This window comes from Bubalus bubalis, chromosome 2 (genome assembly GCF_019923935.1).
Source record: "Bubalus bubalis isolate 160015118507 breed Murrah chromosome 2, NDDB_SH_1, whole genome shotgun sequence".
Lineage (NCBI taxonomy): Eukaryota > Metazoa > Chordata > Mammalia > Artiodactyla > Bovidae > Bubalus > Bubalus bubalis.
In genome coordinates this window covers 44,215,292-44,233,183 of record NC_059158.1, presented here as the reverse complement: position 1 = coordinate 44,233,183, position 17,892 = coordinate 44,215,292, and the positions used below count along the sequence as shown (strand labels likewise).

General features: G+C 56.9%; 2 protein-coding genes across 16 annotated transcripts in view; one reads left to right on the top strand and one right to left on the bottom strand.

Moving 5' to 3' along the window:
* Positions 1 to 23: 23 nt before the first annotated feature.
* CUTA (cutA divalent cation tolerance homolog) lies at positions 24 to 1,639 on the bottom strand. Of its 2 annotated transcripts, XM_006050329.3 has the most exons (7): positions 1,498 to 1,596; positions 1,365 to 1,416; positions 900 to 1,108; positions 694 to 753; positions 538 to 583; positions 360 to 409; positions 24 to 243 (listed from the first exon to the last, which is right to left on the bottom strand). In XM_006050329.3, exons 2-7 carry the CDS (start codon positions 1,404 to 1,406, stop codon positions 117 to 119), a joined length of 534 nt encoding a protein of 177 aa, XP_006050391.1. In that variant the 5' UTR covers positions 1,407 to 1,416; positions 1,498 to 1,596; the 3' UTR covers positions 24 to 116. The 2 variants fall into 2 exon arrangements, with proteins under 2 accessions (XP_006050391.1, XP_006050392.1); XM_006050330.3 differs by lacking the exon at positions 1,365 to 1,416 and having other exon boundaries at positions 1,498 to 1,639.
* Positions 1,640 to 3,633: 1,994 nt separating this feature from the next.
* SYNGAP1 (synaptic Ras GTPase activating protein 1) overlaps positions 3,634 to 17,892 on the top strand; it is a 28,862-nt gene continuing 14,603 nt past the window's right edge. For 7 of the 14 annotated variants that reach the window (XM_025271639.3, XM_025271653.3, XM_025271669.3 and 4 more), the window contains exons 1-6: positions 3,634 to 3,775; positions 6,942 to 7,063; positions 9,168 to 9,273; positions 15,309 to 15,400; positions 15,802 to 15,923; positions 17,623 to 17,776. In XM_025271639.3, the coding sequence (XP_025127424.3) occupies positions 3,709 to 3,775; positions 6,942 to 7,063; positions 9,168 to 9,273; positions 15,309 to 15,400; positions 15,802 to 15,923; positions 17,623 to 17,776 (663 nt within the window). In that variant the 5' untranslated portion in view covers positions 3,634 to 3,708. The other 7 variants (XM_044931312.2, XM_025271680.3, XR_003105292.3 and 4 more) reach the window with 4 other exon arrangements.

The following is a 17,892-nucleotide window of genomic DNA, read 5'->3' as shown; positions in this document are numbered from 1 at the left end:
TGACAAAGAAAGAAAATGGAAGAGACAACTAAAAATGGGATTTATTAAGAGGACAGTCATCACAAGGTAGGAGTGTTGATATTTATGAGGGAAACCATAGCAAGAACAAAGGGTCATCACAGCGGGGCTGTACTGGAGTCAGGAACCGACTCTGTAACCTGGCGCACCCACTGCAGGTACGGGGAGTTCCCCTGCTCCACAGGCAATGCAATCACCTCAGCCACTTCATAAGGGTGCACAGACCTGTGGTAACGATAGGGGAGCAAACACTTACCCAAAGGAGTCCATCCCCTCAGACTGCCCAGGAAGGCTCACCCCACAGTTTACACCCTCACCTCTACCCACGTCAAAGTTCTCACCGAACAAAATCCGTCAGAGCGGGAACCAAGGAACTTTGGGTTTTGATCATCTGAGGGGTGAAGATAAACATGGCTGAATCAGGGGGTGAACTTGATTCCAGGATCTGGGATGAGGGATAAGGGGTCAAAGTAAATGGTCAGGGAATTAAGTTTTTGTCAGGTAGGAAACATTTCTCACCATCAGCACTTCACTGTCCTCTTCAATCTTGCCTTTCCACTCATAGCTGAAAAGGTCAGGGAGAGAGTGTTGTGGGAGCAAAGATTTCCCTCAAGGTAAAAGACTACCAGTCAGCCCTTTGAGTTAGGTTAACCCTCCAACCCCGAATTGACTCACATGGATGTAATCTGAGGGACAAGGTTGACGCAGGCTGCTAGGCGCTTCTCCACCACAGCCCTGAAGGTGAAGAGAGAGCACCGTTTAAAGGCCCCATGACCCGATTTTTGCACTGGCAGCCCAGAGACAGGGGGGAAGCAGCGGGAGGCGCTCCCCCAACTCTCCCTTCATAAGCACCTTTCCTCGCTTCACACTGAAGTCCCCACCTGGCGATCTCCTTTGCGACCTTCTCGTTGGGGCAGGTGACAAAGGCCGCAGAGACCGAGCCGGGGACATAGGCGGAGCCCGAGGCCGACGAGGGCTGGGCCGGGGGACTTCCTGAAGCCATGGACAGCAGGGCTCGGGGTAGCAACAGAAGGCGAGAGGCTGCAGGCAGCAGTGTCGGCATCCAAAACAGCGACAGGAGCAGAGCGGCCTAGGGGCAGGGGGTGGATTCGGGGTCTCATCAACACCCCAGCAAACTGCACCCCGCAACATTTCGCTTGCATAAACACTCAGGCCCTCCCTCTTCTGCATCCCGAAGGAAAACATTCCTGAAACCAAGAGAAGCTTGGAAAATTTAAGGCCAAGACTCAGTTTTCACTCTCTCCTCGGAGGCCAACATCTGGGTTTTGGGGTACGGGTCATGGGCAAAGCTTCGAGGACCGGAAGGGGCGGGGCCGGTCACTCACCCCTCCGCCGAGCAGGAATGTGGGAGCCCGCCCCCGCCTCATGCAGCCTATGCTGGGAGGAGGGTTGAATATCAGAGACCACACGTTACGCGGAGAAAGAACCCCAAAGCCAGGAAGAGCGGCCTCTTCTTACCTGGGCAGCAGCCACGTGATAAGAAAACAGCGCAGACCACGTGACAGCAGAAGCCGGACAACCCTAACCTCCAAAACCAGCCAATCCTTGCTCCCACGTGGCCCGGTTTGTCCCGCCTCCGGAGGCGGGAGGGGCGAAGAAGGATCCAACCAATCAACACCTGGATCTGCAGACGTGCACGGAAATGGAGCGCCCGTTTCCGTGTAAACCGGAAACGGCCAATTGCAGGCTGAGGCGAGCCGCAGCGGCGTTCCACTGTCACGTGAGGGGGCGGGTCGCCTCTGGCAGCGGTACCTCAATGAACTACGCGAAGAGACCAATCGCGGGGCAGCCCCGCAGGCCACATGATGAGAGCTCTGGCGCTGGGAAAGGGGGGCTGGAGACCCCGCAGAATCTATGCGTCAGGTTGTGGAGTCGGGGCTCATTCTTAAACCCCGGAATGTGCCTAGTAACAGCCCTGTTCCTGAGGCCTTAAGGAATGACAGGGTCTTAGGAGATTGAACCTCAGGGCCGGGGGGGTGAAGAGAGCGCCCCCTGCCATTTTGGTTAGGACTGACAGATTCTTGAGTTGGGGAATGCACAAGTATAATCTGAGAAACCAACTGTCTCTGGTTATAGGAGGAAGTGATTAGGCAGGCAGGGCATGGCAAGACCACGGCTAGGTGGAAAGAGGCATTTTAAAAGAACGGAGTAAGACCCTGTAAGTGGGATAGACAGTGATTAAAATGGGGCGCCTCAGCCTTAACTGAAGCCCCAAAACTGCAGGCAGACTTGTGAATCGATAGAGGGGGTGGGGGAGAGGAAGGTTGCAGGTTGGGGGTATGAAGAAGACACCGGGAAGCTTTTATCCCTTACCCCCTTCCTATTTCACTCTCTGGGTCTGGTCTACCTCTCAGCCTTGGGTCTCCTTCCCTTAACCCATCCCCCTAGGAGCCAGGACCTGCCCTACATAACCTCCCTGGGGCCCAAGCACATCCTGTGACCCAAAAATGGAGGGGCCAATGAGAGGAGAAATAGGTGGGAGGAGGCAGGGAGAAAAAGGCTCTGCCACTTTCCCTACCTAGTATTCCCCCTCCTTCCTGGGTCTGGGGTCTCTGGTCTGCTGGATGGGTATAACTGGGCATTTCCCAGGCTGAGTTCTCTCATACCTACCACTCTGGGGTTGGAGGTCTCCCTGAGATCTCTGTCTCTGGAGTTTGTCTCTGAGGGATCTCTATGGGGTCTTTTAGGATCTGTATCTTTTATAGGACTGAATGTCCTTGTTTTTTGTTTGTGGGGGGAGGTTTCTGGGTCTGCAATCACCCTCTCTCTGAGGTATTAAAAATTCTTTTTTATGTGTTTGGGGTCTCTGAGTTCATCTCTGGGCTGAAAGAGTGTCTCTTTTGCCCCCCACCCTGCCAACCAAGGTCTGGAGTTTCTCTGTCTTTGAGTTATCAGCTTCTGAGTCTGCAGTTTCTTTTCTCTGAGATTTAAGTCTGGGGTCTCTGATATCTCTCAGTGGGTCTGAGTTCTCAAAGACCTAATTTCAGGTCTGGATTCTTTCTGAATCTGGTCTCATCTTTTCCTTTGAGTCTAGGTCTTAGATCTCAGTCCCTGAAATCACTGTTTAAGTCTGGTGTCTTAAGATTTCTGTAGCTATGAAGAAGCTTTTTGAGACTGAATGCTCAGATTTTGACCTTTGACCCATCTGGGGGGTGGTCTGGGGTCTGTTTTCTGAGATTGGGGCCTCTTTTCCTCTAGACTTAGGGTTTGTGCCTCAGATTATCCCCTGCGCCACCACCCCCCCCACCCCCAGGTGGCAAGGTATCTTTGTGGGTCTGGAGCCTCCCCATATCAGGGTCTGGGGTCTGCATCTTTAGAACCGCTCTCTTTCTGTCGGGAGAGTTTTTGAGTCGGGGTCTCTCCCTCCTTGGCTCTCACTGAGTAGGGGTGGGGGCTGCAGGGACTCTCTCTCCTCCTCCTCCTCCTGCTCTCCTCTCGCTCGCTCCCCCGCCCCCCTCTCTCTCTCTCTCTCTCTCCCGGCTGCCGCTGCTGCCGTTGGCTCCTCTTCTCCTCCTCCTCCTCTCTCTCCTCCTCTCTGCCTCTCTCCGCTCCTCTCTCCTCCTCTCTCCTCCTCCTCCTCCACCTCCTCCTCCTTCTCCCCCTCTCTCTCCCCCTCTTTCTCTCTTCTCTTTCTCCCCCGGCCCCCCCGCCCCCTCCCCCCCAGGCCTGATGAGCAGGTCTCGCGCCTCCATCCATCGGGGGAGCATCCCCGCGATGTCCTATGCCCCCTTCAGAGGTACGGTGGTGAGGGGAGGGGGAGGACCAGTTGGGGGGGAGAAGGGGGGAGGGGCGGGGGGGGGGCTGGGCAGAACTGGGGCCAGGGAGGGGAGCAGCTGAAATGGAAGGGGAGAGGAGGACTCGGAAGGCAGGGATGGGAGCAATGGGGAAGGAGGAATTGGAGGATAGGGGTAAATAGGGACCGGAGGGGCCAAGAAACAGGCCTTGAAGGGGGCTGAGGGGGAAACGATGAAGGGAAAAGAGATCGCCAGAGAAGGTGGGAAGATAGAAGGGTAGGGTTGGGGGAAGAGCTGCAGAAATAATTTGGAGGTGGGAGCTGAGAGATGAGGAAAATATCAAGGAACTAGAATGACAGAGTCTTAGGAGAGGGGCTAGGAGGGGAAAATGAAGAAAATTAAAACATAGGGGTGAAAATAGCAGCCAAGAAGATGAGGGCTAGGATCTGGTGGGGTCTCAGAGTATGGTAGGGGGTAGAAAAAGACAGGAGATGGAGGGAGAAGAGAGGGGGCCAGATGGAGAGAGAGGGAGGCAGTGGAGGGGGCGGGGGGCGGGGAATGGAGGGTCCAGATGGAGGGAAGAGAGGAGAGAGAATGGGGAATGGGTTTGGGGGAGGAGAGACCAGGGCAGGGGGAGGGCCAAATTAGGTATGTGTTTATTGGTGGGGAGGGGGGCAATACAAGTAAAACTGAGTGCTGGGAGTAGGAGGCAGATTAAGATTAAGACCCGGCCCCAGACTCAGGCCCTCATTAAGGCCCTTGAGCATTGAAACCTAATCCCTGGGGGCTTATCCACTTCCTTCACTTCACCACTTTCACCCCTCCCCCACCTCCAGTCCTTATTTCCATTCCCCCTCCCTCTGGTGTCCACCACCTATATCTTTCCCCACATATGGTGTCCGTTCCTTATATGAGTCCCCCTTCTGTCCTTCCCCTGTATCAGTCCCTGCTCTGGTGCCCCTTCTCTCTCTCCCTCTCTTCTGCCTGGTAGTCCTTTATATCTCTACCACCTCTCCACCCCCTCCTTCTTGGCCCCCTCGTCTTAGTGTCCCTATTATGTCCCCCTCACTTCCTTTGGGCCCTTCTGGTGTATTCCCTTGTCCCTAAAGATTTACCATCATCTCTGACTCTTACTGCCTTAGATCCATTCCTGTTATTTCTTCTCCACCCCATCCCTTCTTCCCCACCCCATTCCCTATCTTATCACCACAAGTCTGTGCCTACTTACTTTCCCCTAAGACCCCATCTCTTATCACCCATTCCTCTTCTCTCGTCTCCTCTCCTTCCTGGGCTGTTGGAGATTTGGGGAGCAAAGACACCAGTTTTGACAGTTGGAACAGGACCTACAAGAGATCCCCATCTGAGCCCCATGGAAGTGTTCATCCTAGTAGATCTTTCCCCTTTCTTTTTCCCTTTGTCTCTTGCATCTGCCTCCCAGAATCATCCTGCGTCCAGGCAGTGTTCGTGTATGTGTGTATTTCCGGAGTTGCTCCTAAGTGAAGTTCCCCGTGTCCTTCCCCACTCCCAGGAGGAGGGTGTCCCCTGAAGCCTAACTGTCCTCCCTGTGGCTGCTGTCTGACCCAGTCCCTCCTATAATGATGATGTGAATCAACAGATGTCCCCTCTGGGAGTCCTCGGGGTCTGACTGGAGTGGGCATGTTTCCTGCAGTATCTGCAGTCTCAGAGTCTCAGAGTTTTGGTGATCTCTTTATCTAAAGGGTATGTCTCTGAGGTGGCACTGGCAGAGTTTCAAGAGGATTGGGGTTTTTACATACCTGTGTTCAGGGAGTTCACCTCTGTCTCTGACCTGCAGATTGGGTAAATTTGAACCATGTTTACAGACAGAAAGGGGCTAGATTTTTTAACACTCTGCTACTCATAGCTTTTAGTTGGAATGAAGTTCACTGGCCAGTTCTTTTCCTGCAATATTCCCATGATTAATTATCCTGGAAAGGTAACAGGATTTGATCTTTTTTCCTCTAAACTCTCTGTCACCCTCATTCCTTAAGCTTATTTTCTATCACGCTGATGTCATCAATTTTATTTCTCTCTGACTTCTAGAGGGCCTGCCACTATGTCGCCATGATGGTGTGTAGCATTGGGATTTAAAGGAGAGGCACTTTGCATGCACAGGGGTGTGGAAGAACAGCAGAATCAGGGGAGGGGCGACCCTTAGTCTACTACTTTTGGAAGTTTTGTCCCCATCCCCAGCCTCTATGTCACAGGCCTGGGTCTTTCATTCTTCCCTCCCCTCTTCCTTCCTCAGGCTTCTCACGGTGCCTTGGGGAGGTTCCTACTTGAGGAGTTGGCTTCCATCCTGTCCATGGAGACTGGGGAGGTGGGATAGAGGGACAGTATTGAATCTTTGACCTCTGGGCATGGAGTAGGGGAAGAGATCAACTCAGTATTCATGCAAACAAGGGCATATTTCCTGCCTCCTCAGTCCCCAACCCTTCCACAGCCAGATACCAACAAGACCCATCCTTCCTCTCCCACCAGCAGAAGCAGCTCTTTCCCTGAAGGATAAAGCAGGGTTGGGCTGGGGAGGAGGGAGTGAAGGAAAGCAGAGAGGCAGGAGAGGAGGCCCTCTCAGGATTCTGACCCTGGGAACAAGTCAGCTCCTCACTCCCTTTCTTTTCTAGACATTTAGCTTTTAGTCTCATGACCCAAATGTTCCTACATCCCCATCCTTCTTCCCACAGCTCTGTAGGCTTCCTTACTCTCTTGCAGATGGGTGGGGCCACCTTCCAAATCCTTGTCTTCTGCAGCTATCTGGTTGCCCTTCCTCTTCCCAGACACTTGCCACCAACCTCCCTGTATTTTTCTTCTGCCAGTTTTGCTGGACCCTCAGCCTTTTGATTTTTCAGAAGTGGATGGAGAGCTCCTTCCCCTTTCTCTGCCTCCAAACTCGTACTCTCTCTGTCAGGATATCATTCCCCTCTGAACCACTCCTCTGTATTTTCTTCTGCCAAGTCTACTGAGCCCCTCAGCTCCCACCGCCCCAGCCAGAGAAGCTTATCTTCTGTTCCTCTATAGTTTCCAGGGGCCTCACCCCCTTCTATGATCTCCTTAAGGTGGGTGGGGGCACCTTGTTCCCCTTTATGGACTCTTCTGTCCCCTGAATGCATAGAGCTTCCCTTATGGTTTCTGTGTATCTCTGCCCCCTAGATGTACGGGGACCCCCTATGCACCGAACCCAATATGTTCACTCCCCGTATGATCGTCCTGGTTGGAACCCTCGGTTCTGCATCATCTCGGGGAACCAGCTTCTCATGCTGGATGAGGACGAGGTGAGCAGGGTGGGAAGGCTGGGAAGAGACCTCTGGGTCGCATGGGAAAATGTGAGAGAAGGATGGGAGAATCCTCATTTGCAAAGGGACGAGACACAGAGATGGCAAAGGGAAAGATACTGGCAAGTGGTGGGAGGAGGGTGGCCTTGAGACTTGGTTGAGACGTCAGAAGGGGCAGGGGTTCTTTCCCTTGGCCAGGGGGGTCTTTGAGGGCCATGTGCAGTGATGGGGAGGAGCTGTGGTTCTAAAGATTTGGGGGTGCCTTCTGTTTTCACCCTGCTCCTATTGTGGGATAGGTTAGGCTAAGAAATGGAAACAAAAGGGCTTGGAGGAGGGTGAAGACATGGATCACTTTGGAGGGAACAGCTCCCTCTTCTCTCTCCATACTGAGCAAGCCTCATCACTGACCACTCCCCATCCTTTCCCTGGCATGGGGCAGAGTGCATGGACTCAGAGTGCGGTCTCTGAGGGAACTGGGAAGGGGCTGCAGGGTACAAGGAGAGATGATGGAGAGCAGTAGGTCTGGGCCTCGATGGTGGTGAAGACAGGGAAGCCTGAGATCAGGGTTTAGAGAGATGCTGAGAGGGCTTTTGCCAGGGACACGGGGAAGCAATATGAGGGAAGAGACACCTGGGGGGTGAGGGGAACTGGGAATATGGGAAGTTGTCTAAAGGAGTCAGAGTGGGATAGAGGCAAGGACCAGCCAAAGTGGAAGATGTGAAATGAACAGAGCATCCTTGGAGGTGGCAGCCATGCAGTATGATTAGAGATCCAGGGGAGTGTGGGTTCTGGTTTTGGAGTCAGGTCAGCAGTAGAGCATCCATTGGAGGAAACAGAAGATGTGACTCTGAAGAATGGATCCCCAGAGGTGTGATTCAGGCGGTGGGGGTGACTTAGGTAAGCTTTAGAGAGTGATAGGATAACCTGCAAGACCAGAGAGGTGGTGAGAGATATGTCCCAAAAGCTGTCGGGAAGGGGGTAGTGAGGCACGGTTAGAACTGGAGTTGAGGTTAACCAGAGTTTCGAGGAATCTGGGGGGCAAGTGAGTGTGGAGAGAGGCCTGGGTAGAGAGCTTCCCAGGCACAGAGTCAAGTTGAAGCCTCGTCCAGGGAGGACATGGCGACTCAAGGGAAGGGTGCTTTGGGGAGTCCAAGTGTTAGGCACTGGGGGCCAATATGAATGGTCACTAGTCGTGGCCAAGCGTTTGGGGTCTGTAGGATGAATGGGGGAAACTGGAGACTGTGTGAAAATGAAGAGGTTGGACAGTGGGTGGGAGAATGAAGGAATGAGAGAGATGGGGACAGACAGGTCCAGAGGACTGGTGGCTAGAAACTGAGGTAGGAAGGGTGTGGAGAGGGGCCTGGAATGGCAGTGTGCAGGGCCACAGGGAACTGGAATTGGCTGGGTTGTGGAGCCCAGGCTGGGACTAGTGGGGTGGGTGGTTCTTGAAGGGGTGGAGATTGGCGGGGTGGAGAGGGGAAGGTTAGGAAGGAGGTGGCCAGGGAGACTTGGGGATGAGGCTTAGGGAGAGGTAATGGCTAAAGCGAGGTGAGCTAGGCTGAAGGGGTGGCCATGGAAGGTGATGAAAGGTGGGGGGGGAGGTGACCAGGCCCTCAAGGGGGTGGGGAGATTGGGTCCCATTCTGGCCGCAAGCCTGGCCGTGGGAGGGAGACAAGCTGTGGATCCTGATTATAAATGCAGCTTCTGCTACCCCCGTGACAGCCACGGAGGGAGGAGGGAAGGGGGTGAGGGCGGTGGGAGGTTGGGAGGAAAACAGGGAGAATGGAGGAACTGAAGGTCAAGGGGAAAGTGGATTTGGGGAGCAGCAAAGACCAGAGTGGTTGCGGGGATTCCCTGGAGGGTGTTTCAAAAGACATGGTGGAAGAAAAGAGGAGGGTGGGACGGGAGGGGATAAGCAGACTCGGAGAGAGAAGGCAATGAGAAATCCACTCACCCCGAGACACCTAAAAAGAGTACGGAGGGGCGGGGGCAGGTGGTCAGACTGGTGGGAAGGGAGGCTCAGACTCCTCTGGTGGGGAAGAGAAAGAAGAGGGACGGCCTGGGCCCGCGAGGTCTGACGCCCCCCCTCCACCGCATCCCCTAGATACACCCCCTTCTGATCCGGGACCGGAGGAGCGAGTCCAGTCGCAACAAACTGCTGAGACGCACGGTCTCCGTGCCGGTGGAGGGGCGGCCCCACGGCGAGCATGGTACGGCGGCCGAGCAGGCTCTCGTGCCCCGAACAGGCGCGGGGAGGGGGCTGCGGGGGCCTGGGTGCAGGGGAGGGGGCGTCCGGGCCCGGGAGGGGGCGGAGACGAAGTCTCGCACCGTGTGGGAGCCCGGGCGGAGCTGGCGCCCTCGTCTGGGGTCTGAGCGGGACGCAGGCTGTGGGTGAGAGGCCTCAGCGGTCCTCGCTGTTTCGCTCTCTTTTTCCTCTCCAGCAGTGAAGTTTGACTGTTTCCCCGGTGCTTGTAAAAATAGTCTGCTTAGATCTTTCGCTTCCTGTCCGAGTGGCTGCCCCTGCCCCTCCCCGGCCTGGGTCTGGGATCTTGGAGAGAATGACCTAGTTCCCGCCCTGCCCCCAGACCTCTGCCCCACCCCCCACGCTCCTGATTCTTCTCCCAGACCTTCTGGCCTGGGGACCCTCCCTCTTGCCCCCTTTTCTTTTTCTCATCAGCTGTTGTTATTTTTCTGCAATTCTGTCACCCTCTTCTGCTTTCCTCCCTGATTTCTCTTATTTTCTCTGTCGCTCTTGGGTCGTCTGCCTCTCCCCTGTGTTCTCGGTGGAACTCCGTCAGACCCCCATCTCATCTCCTTTCTGTCTGTCTGTGGAGCTATGTGCTCAGTCTGTCTCTCCAACTCTCCCTCTCTCCATCTGTCTCTTCCCCTCCCTCCCTCTTTCTGCCCCCCCTCCACCCCCCTCTTTAGTCATTTAAAAAAAGATTTTTGTCTTCCTGAGAAGTTCGCTTAAAAGGTTTCCATGGGAACAGTGAGGGGAGATGAAGGCAGAGAACAGAGATCTGCAGCCAAGGTGCAGAGAGACGCCCTCAGCCCCCAGAAACCCCCTTGTCACTGCCCCCTACCACTGTGTCCCCCTTCCAGGACCAAGGGTCCAGGTCCTTCATCCCCTCAATCCCTGGTGACCCCTTTATTCTACCAGCACCCCCCCTCCCCTCAGGGATCCAGGCTTCCAGTTTCTCTTCCGTAGAGCCAGTGGCCTGTCTCCATCCTTTGGCTCCCTTCAGCCCTCTCTGATAGGCTCAGGCCTTACTGCTCTTGGGGGCCAATTCTGGGACCCTGGGTGGATCGCTGGCCAGGGGTGTGTGTCATTGTCATGGAAACTTGTGACCATGGGGGCGTGTGGGTAGCACATTTCTGTGAGGCAAAGCCAGGTGGTGCTGCTGGTGGTGGTGGAATGTGTATAGAGAATGTGTGTGATGTCTGTCACATCTGTGTGTGTGTGTGTGTGAGAGAGAGAGAGAGAGAGAGAGTCAGTCATGTCCATGCCTGGGAAAGGTTTGTGTCCATGTGTGCATACCTGTGTGTCCAGGCCAGAATGGTCACATGCTCATGGAGCATATTTGTTATATATCTGGTTGGTGGGCGTCTCTGCCCACATATTCCCCTTCTATCTTCTTACTGTCACTCCTCAGGGTCTGGGGTCTCTCGTGTGGGTCTCTTGTGTGTTAGGGAGGAGGGCACTCATGTATGTTTGGAACTGGGGATGGTGTGTGGAGGAGTTTGTGTTGGAAGTTCAGTAAGGGCTGGGAGGGGGTCCAGGGATATATATATTTGGGGGGAGTGTTTAGTGAAAGAGTTGCTGGCTGGTGAACGTTTGGGGTTCTCAGGGGGACGTGGAATGTGTAAAGGGAGTGGAGAATGTGCAAGGAACCTAGAAGTTTTGGGACCCTGGGGGCCTGGGTCCGAGAAGGTCTGTGTAGAGGCTGTGGACTCTTCGAGCCCAGGAGAGGTCGCCGGACCTTCAAGGGGCATCGGCATTCAGGGCTCCTCCTCTCCTGGGTGGAGCCGCCGCCCCTCATTCCCTCCGTGGTTTCGATGGGGGGTCCAGCTCAGGAAGGGATGGTGGGAGGCCCGGTTGGTTTTGGGGGTCCCTTCGCCCCCCTCCCGCATCTCTCTCGCGCTGTCTCCGGGCGACGGGGCTCGTGACAGAGGCGGCCACGGCAGCAGCGGTCGCCTAGCAACGGCGGCGGGGCCCGGGCAACGGCGGCAGCGGCGGGAGCGGCGGCGGAGGGAGCCGTTCCCGCGGCCGTCACCGCGCGGCCGTCCCGGCCGTCCCGGGCCCCGCCGCCGCCCCCACCGCGCCGGGCGGCGCGAGCCGGGCCGCGCCGCCCCCTCTCCTGCCGCACCCGCCCCTCCCCCGCCGGGGACCCCCCCCCCCTCCGACCCCCCCGGGGGGCGGTGCGAGGTAAGGGCGGGGCCGGGCGGACGGGGAGCGCGTGGGGGGGCGCCGCGCTCGTGGGGGCTCGCGTGTGCGTGGGCGCGGGGCGGGGGTGGGGAGGCCGCGGCGGCGGCGGCGGCGGCTGCTCCCTCCGCATGTTCTCGCTGCATCTGCCGAGTGGGGGGAGTTATGGTAACTGGCGGGGGGCAGCGGAGGCGGGGGGTCGGAAACTGGCCTCGTCGGACCAGTCTCCGGAGCGCGCGGGGGCGGCCGGTGTAGGGTGGTCTTGGAGCCCCTCGGTGGAGGCGGCAGCCCCGGTGTCCGCGTGTGTGTCGGTGTCCAGGCTTGTGTCTCCTGTGTGTTAGTGCCATGTGCACACGGGGCCCGTTCCTCGCGTGCACATGTGCAGCCAGCCTTTTGCAGCCTGTCCTGCCCTCGGCTTGCTTCCTACCTAACGCTCTGCTGGGCTGCCCGCGGCTTGGGGGGCAGCCCTTGGCCGTACCGGTCCCTGTCACCTCTGACCCTGAGAATGCATGTCCCTGGCTGGGGCTCGCCTTCTGTCGGTCTCCTGTGTGTGGGGATGTGTGGCTGCATGAGGAGGATTTCTGTGTCCCTGGTGGCAGGTGTGTGTCTTTGCATGTGTGTTCATCATTGGCCTGGGGATCTGTGTCAGTCCCAGCATGGGTGTCCAGGGCGTGTCTGGATGTGGGTGGTATGCAAGTGGGGGGAGAGAGTAAGTGTGTGTGAGTGTGTTTTTTGGAATCCTACCATGTATGAAACACCTTTGGGCTAGCAGGTGTGAGCCCCTGCTCCGTTAGGGAGTGAGGACAGGAAAGCTAGCTGAAAAGGGAAAGAGTGGGGTAAAGACGAAAAGCGGGGAGTTGGGGGAGAGGAGGACTGAGAGAGGCTTGGCGAGGAGAGGGAATGGCTGAAGAGGGTTTGGGCAGGTGGGACTTGGTGGTGTCAGGTTGAGAAGAGAGGAGAGAGGAGGTGGGGAACTGGCTGGAGTTGGTGGAGAAGAGGCCTGGGAGTAGGGGGGCAGCGCAGGGGCAAGAGAGTCAGGCCTTCCATGAAGCGGTAGATGAGAGGAGAGTGGCGGCTGGGCCTAGGGCTTGTGTGGGCCTGTAGGATCGGGCTTGGCTGGCTCAGGAGAGGCCATCCTAGAGGCCGGCTCCCAGTGAGGCCTGGCGCAGCAGGACCTGCTGGTAGAGGTGCCCGTTCCTCTCCAGCTCTGTTCCTCCACCTGTCTTGGCAGCCTTCCTCCGGGGCTCCCCTTGAGAGCTGCCAGCGGGGTGTGACGGGGAAGAAAGGCCAAAGGGAAGGTTAGCGGTTTGGGGGATCGGAGGATATGGGGAGATTCTGTGGGTGATGGCAAGATTAGAGAGGTTGGAGAGGTGGGAGTGCAAGCCCTTGCTGTGTGTGTGAGTGAGTGCAATTGTGTGTGTATACAGGGTGTGTACATGTGTGGGTGTGTGCACAATGCCTGTGTTACGGGTCTGTGTAGGTGGCTGTTATGCCTGTGCATGCGTGTATACATCGTGCAGGGATGGGACACGGAGGCCCAGGATCTTGGTGTGTGCTTTTCAGGTTTGCTCTCTGCGTGGACATGGGCCTGTGGCATGTGTTCTGAACATGTCACTGCATGCAGCACTAAGAACAGGATATCCTGTGTTTCTGGGTTTTTTTCATTGTGGCAGTGAGGGTCTTTGTAAGCATATGCGTATGTGGTCTCTGTGTACGTCTGACTTAAATGAGTTTGTGCCTCTTAGTACTTAGTTATATGTGTAAGATTATATTACTTCCAAGAATCAAGCAAACCAATTAGCAAATCCATTCTCCTTCTGTTAATTCTTTAGTTCTAAAGCAGAATTTTAGTGGATTTGAAGTTAGACTTTCTGCCTTTATTACAGGATCGTTTATATGAACATAATGGCTGAACTGCATTATTTGGCATAGAATGAGGCGAGCATACCTGAGAAAAGCAAAGACTTAGGAAGGAAATACCCTGAAACCTTAGATGCACTGTTGAGTGTGTAACAGAAGGGTAGTTAATACATTTGTTCCTTGATTTTTCTTTATTCTGGTAGCAACCAGGGACTCCTGTGTTGGAGTCAGGAAAGGGCTGGGGAAGAAGAGGTTGTCCTGAGATAGAATGGTTGTGGTTGTACTTTTCCTGTGAATGAAGGATGCTTGTGCTTTGGGGGTATGGGGGTACCTTGATGCAGTCAGAATCTTGGTTTACTTAAGCATGTGTCTTAGAAGTTAAAGTGGCCCCCTCTGTGTGGGAGCCCTGTGTGGGTCTCTGGGTTAAATGTCCTTTTCTGTAATGTGCTGCCTACATAACTGCCCCAGGTCCACACCAGCAGCTCTCATGGGTGTCAGGGTCAAGTATGCACTCCCCTGCTGCAGTGCTCACATATGTCTAAGCATGTGTCCTGTGGGGTATGTGGGCCCCAGGGCCTCAGGATGCAGACCTGTGGCACTGCCACCTCACCATTCTCTGCATGTCTCATAAGCACCTAGATTCCTCTTTATTTTTCGTATTGTGGTTATCATGTATATATGTCCCCCTCCCGACATAGCTCAGTGTATGTTTCTGTGCTCTACACATGTGTTGCTGAGGGACTGACAAGGGTTTCCATGTCATGGGATCCACTTTTTTGTGTGTAGATCTCCTAACACCTGGGTTTTAGAGGCATAGGGAAGCTGGGCAATTTGCAGGCGATTTGCAGTTCAGGAAGCTGACAGTGAAGCTGTGGCTGTGGCCCTGGCCCTCCCTTGTTTTGGACGCTAGAGGGTTAACAGGCGGCTCTTCCGGTCCCCCCCACCAGCCTGTAGCTTCTTGTTGCTGTGGAGATGGTAGCCCCGCCCCTGATGCAGCACCTGCCCCCCCATTGGCTGCAGTGGTGACTGTGGGGCTGAGGGGGGAGCCCAGGCCTGGGCAGCCATTCTGGAGCTGGAGCCCGAGCTTGGCATCCCCCCACTTTCATTCTCCTCTAGCTCCTCAGCCCCTCTCAATTCCCTGGCAGCAGAGCCTCAGCTTCCCTCCTCCGAGCTGCCACCCCTCCAGACTCAGAGCCGTCCGAGCTTCCTCCGCGTTCACCTCCCTTCCTCCTCTTCGCCCTGCCCTCACTTGGGAGTCTCCCGAGTGCCCACTGCCCATTCTCCCCGCTCCCCTGCGTTTTTCCCCTTCCCCTTCCCCCTTCCCTTCTGACTCCCTGCCTCTGCAGTGCACGTGGAGCCAGCCCCTTCTCCCCTCCCCCCTGCCCTTTGCTGTCCCCAGGCTGCTTCCGCTTCCACTCCGCACAGGTCCCTTCCAGGACCTCCCCCTCCAGGCCAGGGAGGGGGTCATGGGAGGCAGTCCTGGCCCTCCAGACAGACAGGGCTTCCAGGAGTGGGGTCGCGGGGGAAGATGTGCCCAGTTGAAAGAGGAGGAAAGCCTGCCTCTGGCCCATGACCTTTAACCCGACTTCCCCCCCCAGCTGACCCCTTCCTGGGGGTGTGGGCACCAAGAACCTAGGTGCTGTGGCTCTTCGGTGTCCTTTATTCCTGGAGTTTTACTGATGCTCTCAGCCATGCCCCTTTGCTGACTGCCAGCCCCAACCCCAGTCATGGGCCTGAGGCCCCCCACCCCGTCCCCCTCTGGGGGCTCCGGCTCAGGTTCCTTGCCCCCTCCTTCCCGCCGCCAGCCTCTCAGCCGCCGCTGCTCTTCCTGCTGCTTCCCGGGGGGTAGGTGAGGCTGGAGCTGAGGGGCAGAGGGAGGGGGCTGATACGCTGGGGCCAGGGTGGACCCGGGGCTACAGTGATCCCCTCCCACGTCCCTGCTGGCCCTCTCCTCCCCTCCAGAATACCACTTGGGTCGCTCGAGGAGGAAGAGTGTCCCAGGGGGGAAGCAGTACAGCATGGAGGCCGCCCCCGCCGCACCCTTCCGGCCCTCGGTGAGTGAAGGCCCTGCCAGATGTGGCTCAGCTGGTCCCCTCCCCGCCAGTCCCAGCTGGAGCCCCTGGACTGTGAGAAAGGGGGCAGGAGAGAGAATCTGTGCGTGTGTCCCCCCACCTCTTTGGTTCCCCCCTTCCTGGCTCTGCCCCCCCTGCTTCTCAGACCAGCCCTCCCACCTTCTCTAGGCTGGTGTGTGTGTGTGTGTTTGTGTGTGCACTCGCACCCGTGGGAGCAAAGGAAGACAAACTGGTAGCAGGGCTCCTGTCCCCTTTTTCTCACCCTGGAGACTTCCTTTTCCCCCCATCCCGCCTTCATCCAGGGGCTTTTTACCAGCTGAGCAGTGAGCAGGTGGAACTGACCCTACCCCAGCCCACCCCTATCCCCATTTCCCCCCACCCAGCAAGGCTTCCTGAGCCGGAGGCTAAAAAGCTCCATCAAACGCACGAAGTCACAACCCAAACTTGACCGGACCAGCAGCTTCCGCCAGATCCTGCCTCGCTTCCGAAGTGCTGACCATGACCGGTAAGGGGTCCAGGGACCAGGGTGGGATGATTTGGATGCAGAGTAGGGGGCTCTGGAGTGCCCACTGCCCTTTCTGTGGGGGCTATCAGAGCGCAGAGCTTGATGGCCTCAGATTGACTGAGAGGTGTTATGGGGCAGGGACCAGAATGGAGGAGCAGCAGGAGGTGGGGAGTGGGGGCGGGGAACGGGAGCGGGCCGAAAGGGGATGAAGGTGAAGCCAAGGAGGGGCTCTCCTGGCCGGGGAAGGACGGGCTCCAGGCTGGGGTGGACGGAGCTGCACAGAAGGACAGAGATGGAGTGACTGCCCGGGAGAGGACAGGGAAGGGGCGGTGGGCTGGGAGGGACTGGGGGATCCTGGTGGAGGGTCCCAGGGAAGGGGGGCGGGGCGGGGCGGGGCGGGAGGTGCATGTGGATCGTGTGGAGGAGGGCAGGCAGCACAGGTGTGCAGGTCCACAGTCCGGGGGGCGGGGGGGCGGAGGCTGGAAGGTTCATCACGGACTGAGCCTGAGGAGGAAGGCCGCAGACAGGCCAGAGGGCACTGTCGCCAGGTCTGGGCTGGAAGAAAACCTCGTTTGCTCCTGGGGTCTGCTTCTTGGGGTCCCTCTTTGGGTTCCCCCCTCACCCGGTTCCTCCCAGGGGAGAAACCTGTCCTTCCTTCCCCCCGTCTGGCCGCCCCCGAGGCAGGCAGGTAGGGAGTTGGGCTAGGTGAGTCACACCTTCCCCTCCCCCTCCGTGTCCCTGGAGCTGGATTTGGGGCCGGCAGGGGGTGAGGGCCTGGTATTCCTGGCCGCGGGGGCGGGGGGCCGGGGGAGCGTCGCGCTGACGGCAATGGAGCCCAAGATGACGGGGCTGCTATAAATAGCTCCACGGAGGCTCCCACACCCGAGCTCCCCCTCCCTTCCCCACTGCTCTCTACTCCTCAGCCCCTCGCTGGCTCCCAGAGCTTGGGTCCTGTGGCTCCGGCCTCCACTCCCCTCAGCGCGTGGGCCTCTGCTCTCCTGAGGGGTGCTCCCAAGTTTCCCCCTGCTTGCCCTCTGTGCCCTCAGCCCGCGCTGCAGGGCCCCTGCTCACCTCCTGCCGCCCTGTCTCCACTCTTCCCTTTCCCTCTTCGTCTTCTCCTTTCCCTATCTCTTCCTCCCTAGTCCTTGTTTCCAGACCCATGCTCCTGTTCTCAGTTTTCTGCCCACAGCCTTCTCGTGTTTCTTACTATTTTCCCTCATTCTTCCCTCTATTTTGCTAAAATGTGTTCTCTTACCTCATTCATTCTTGGATTTATTAAGTGGTTTTTAGGTCGTACCTATGTGGCAGGCCCAGACCAACATCTTCGTACTTGTAATTGTTGACTCCCAAGAATCAAGACTCCCACAGCTGTGGGGTTTTTTAGGGGGGTGATCACCTAGAAGTCCCATCTAGAACTGTCCAAAGCCCACCTGTTTCCTTTTTTCATTTCTGGCTTGAGATATTTCTGGGTGTCCCCAGTATTCAGAACCCCTTAAGTGGTGGACTGAGGGGAGGGGCTTTGTCTCACACCCCTTGTGTCCTTCCCTGTACAGGCTGGGTTTATGTGTCTATGGGAAGTGGGTGTAGGAGCGCTTTCCCCGGGTCTCTGTCCCTCCTAGAGCCTGCTTGGTGATGCAGCCCTCTGGGTTTGTAAGCAGGCTGGGCCCTGATCCCCTCTCCTGGACCCCCACCCTTCCAGGGCCCGGCTGATGCAGAGCTTTAAGGAGTCGCACTCTCACGAGTCCCTGCTGAGTCCTAGTAGTGCGGCCGAGGCCTTGGAGCTCAACTTGGATGAAGACTCCATTATCAAGCCAGTGCACAGCTCCATTCTGGGCCAGGAGTTCTGTTTTGAGGTACTGGGTGTGTGGGGCTGGGGCAGGCCCAAGGGTCGGGATCCAGGAGGGAGAGGCAGAGAGGCCTGGAGAAGGTGGCAGAGGTTGGGATATCAGGCAAACAGAAGCCTCTGGGG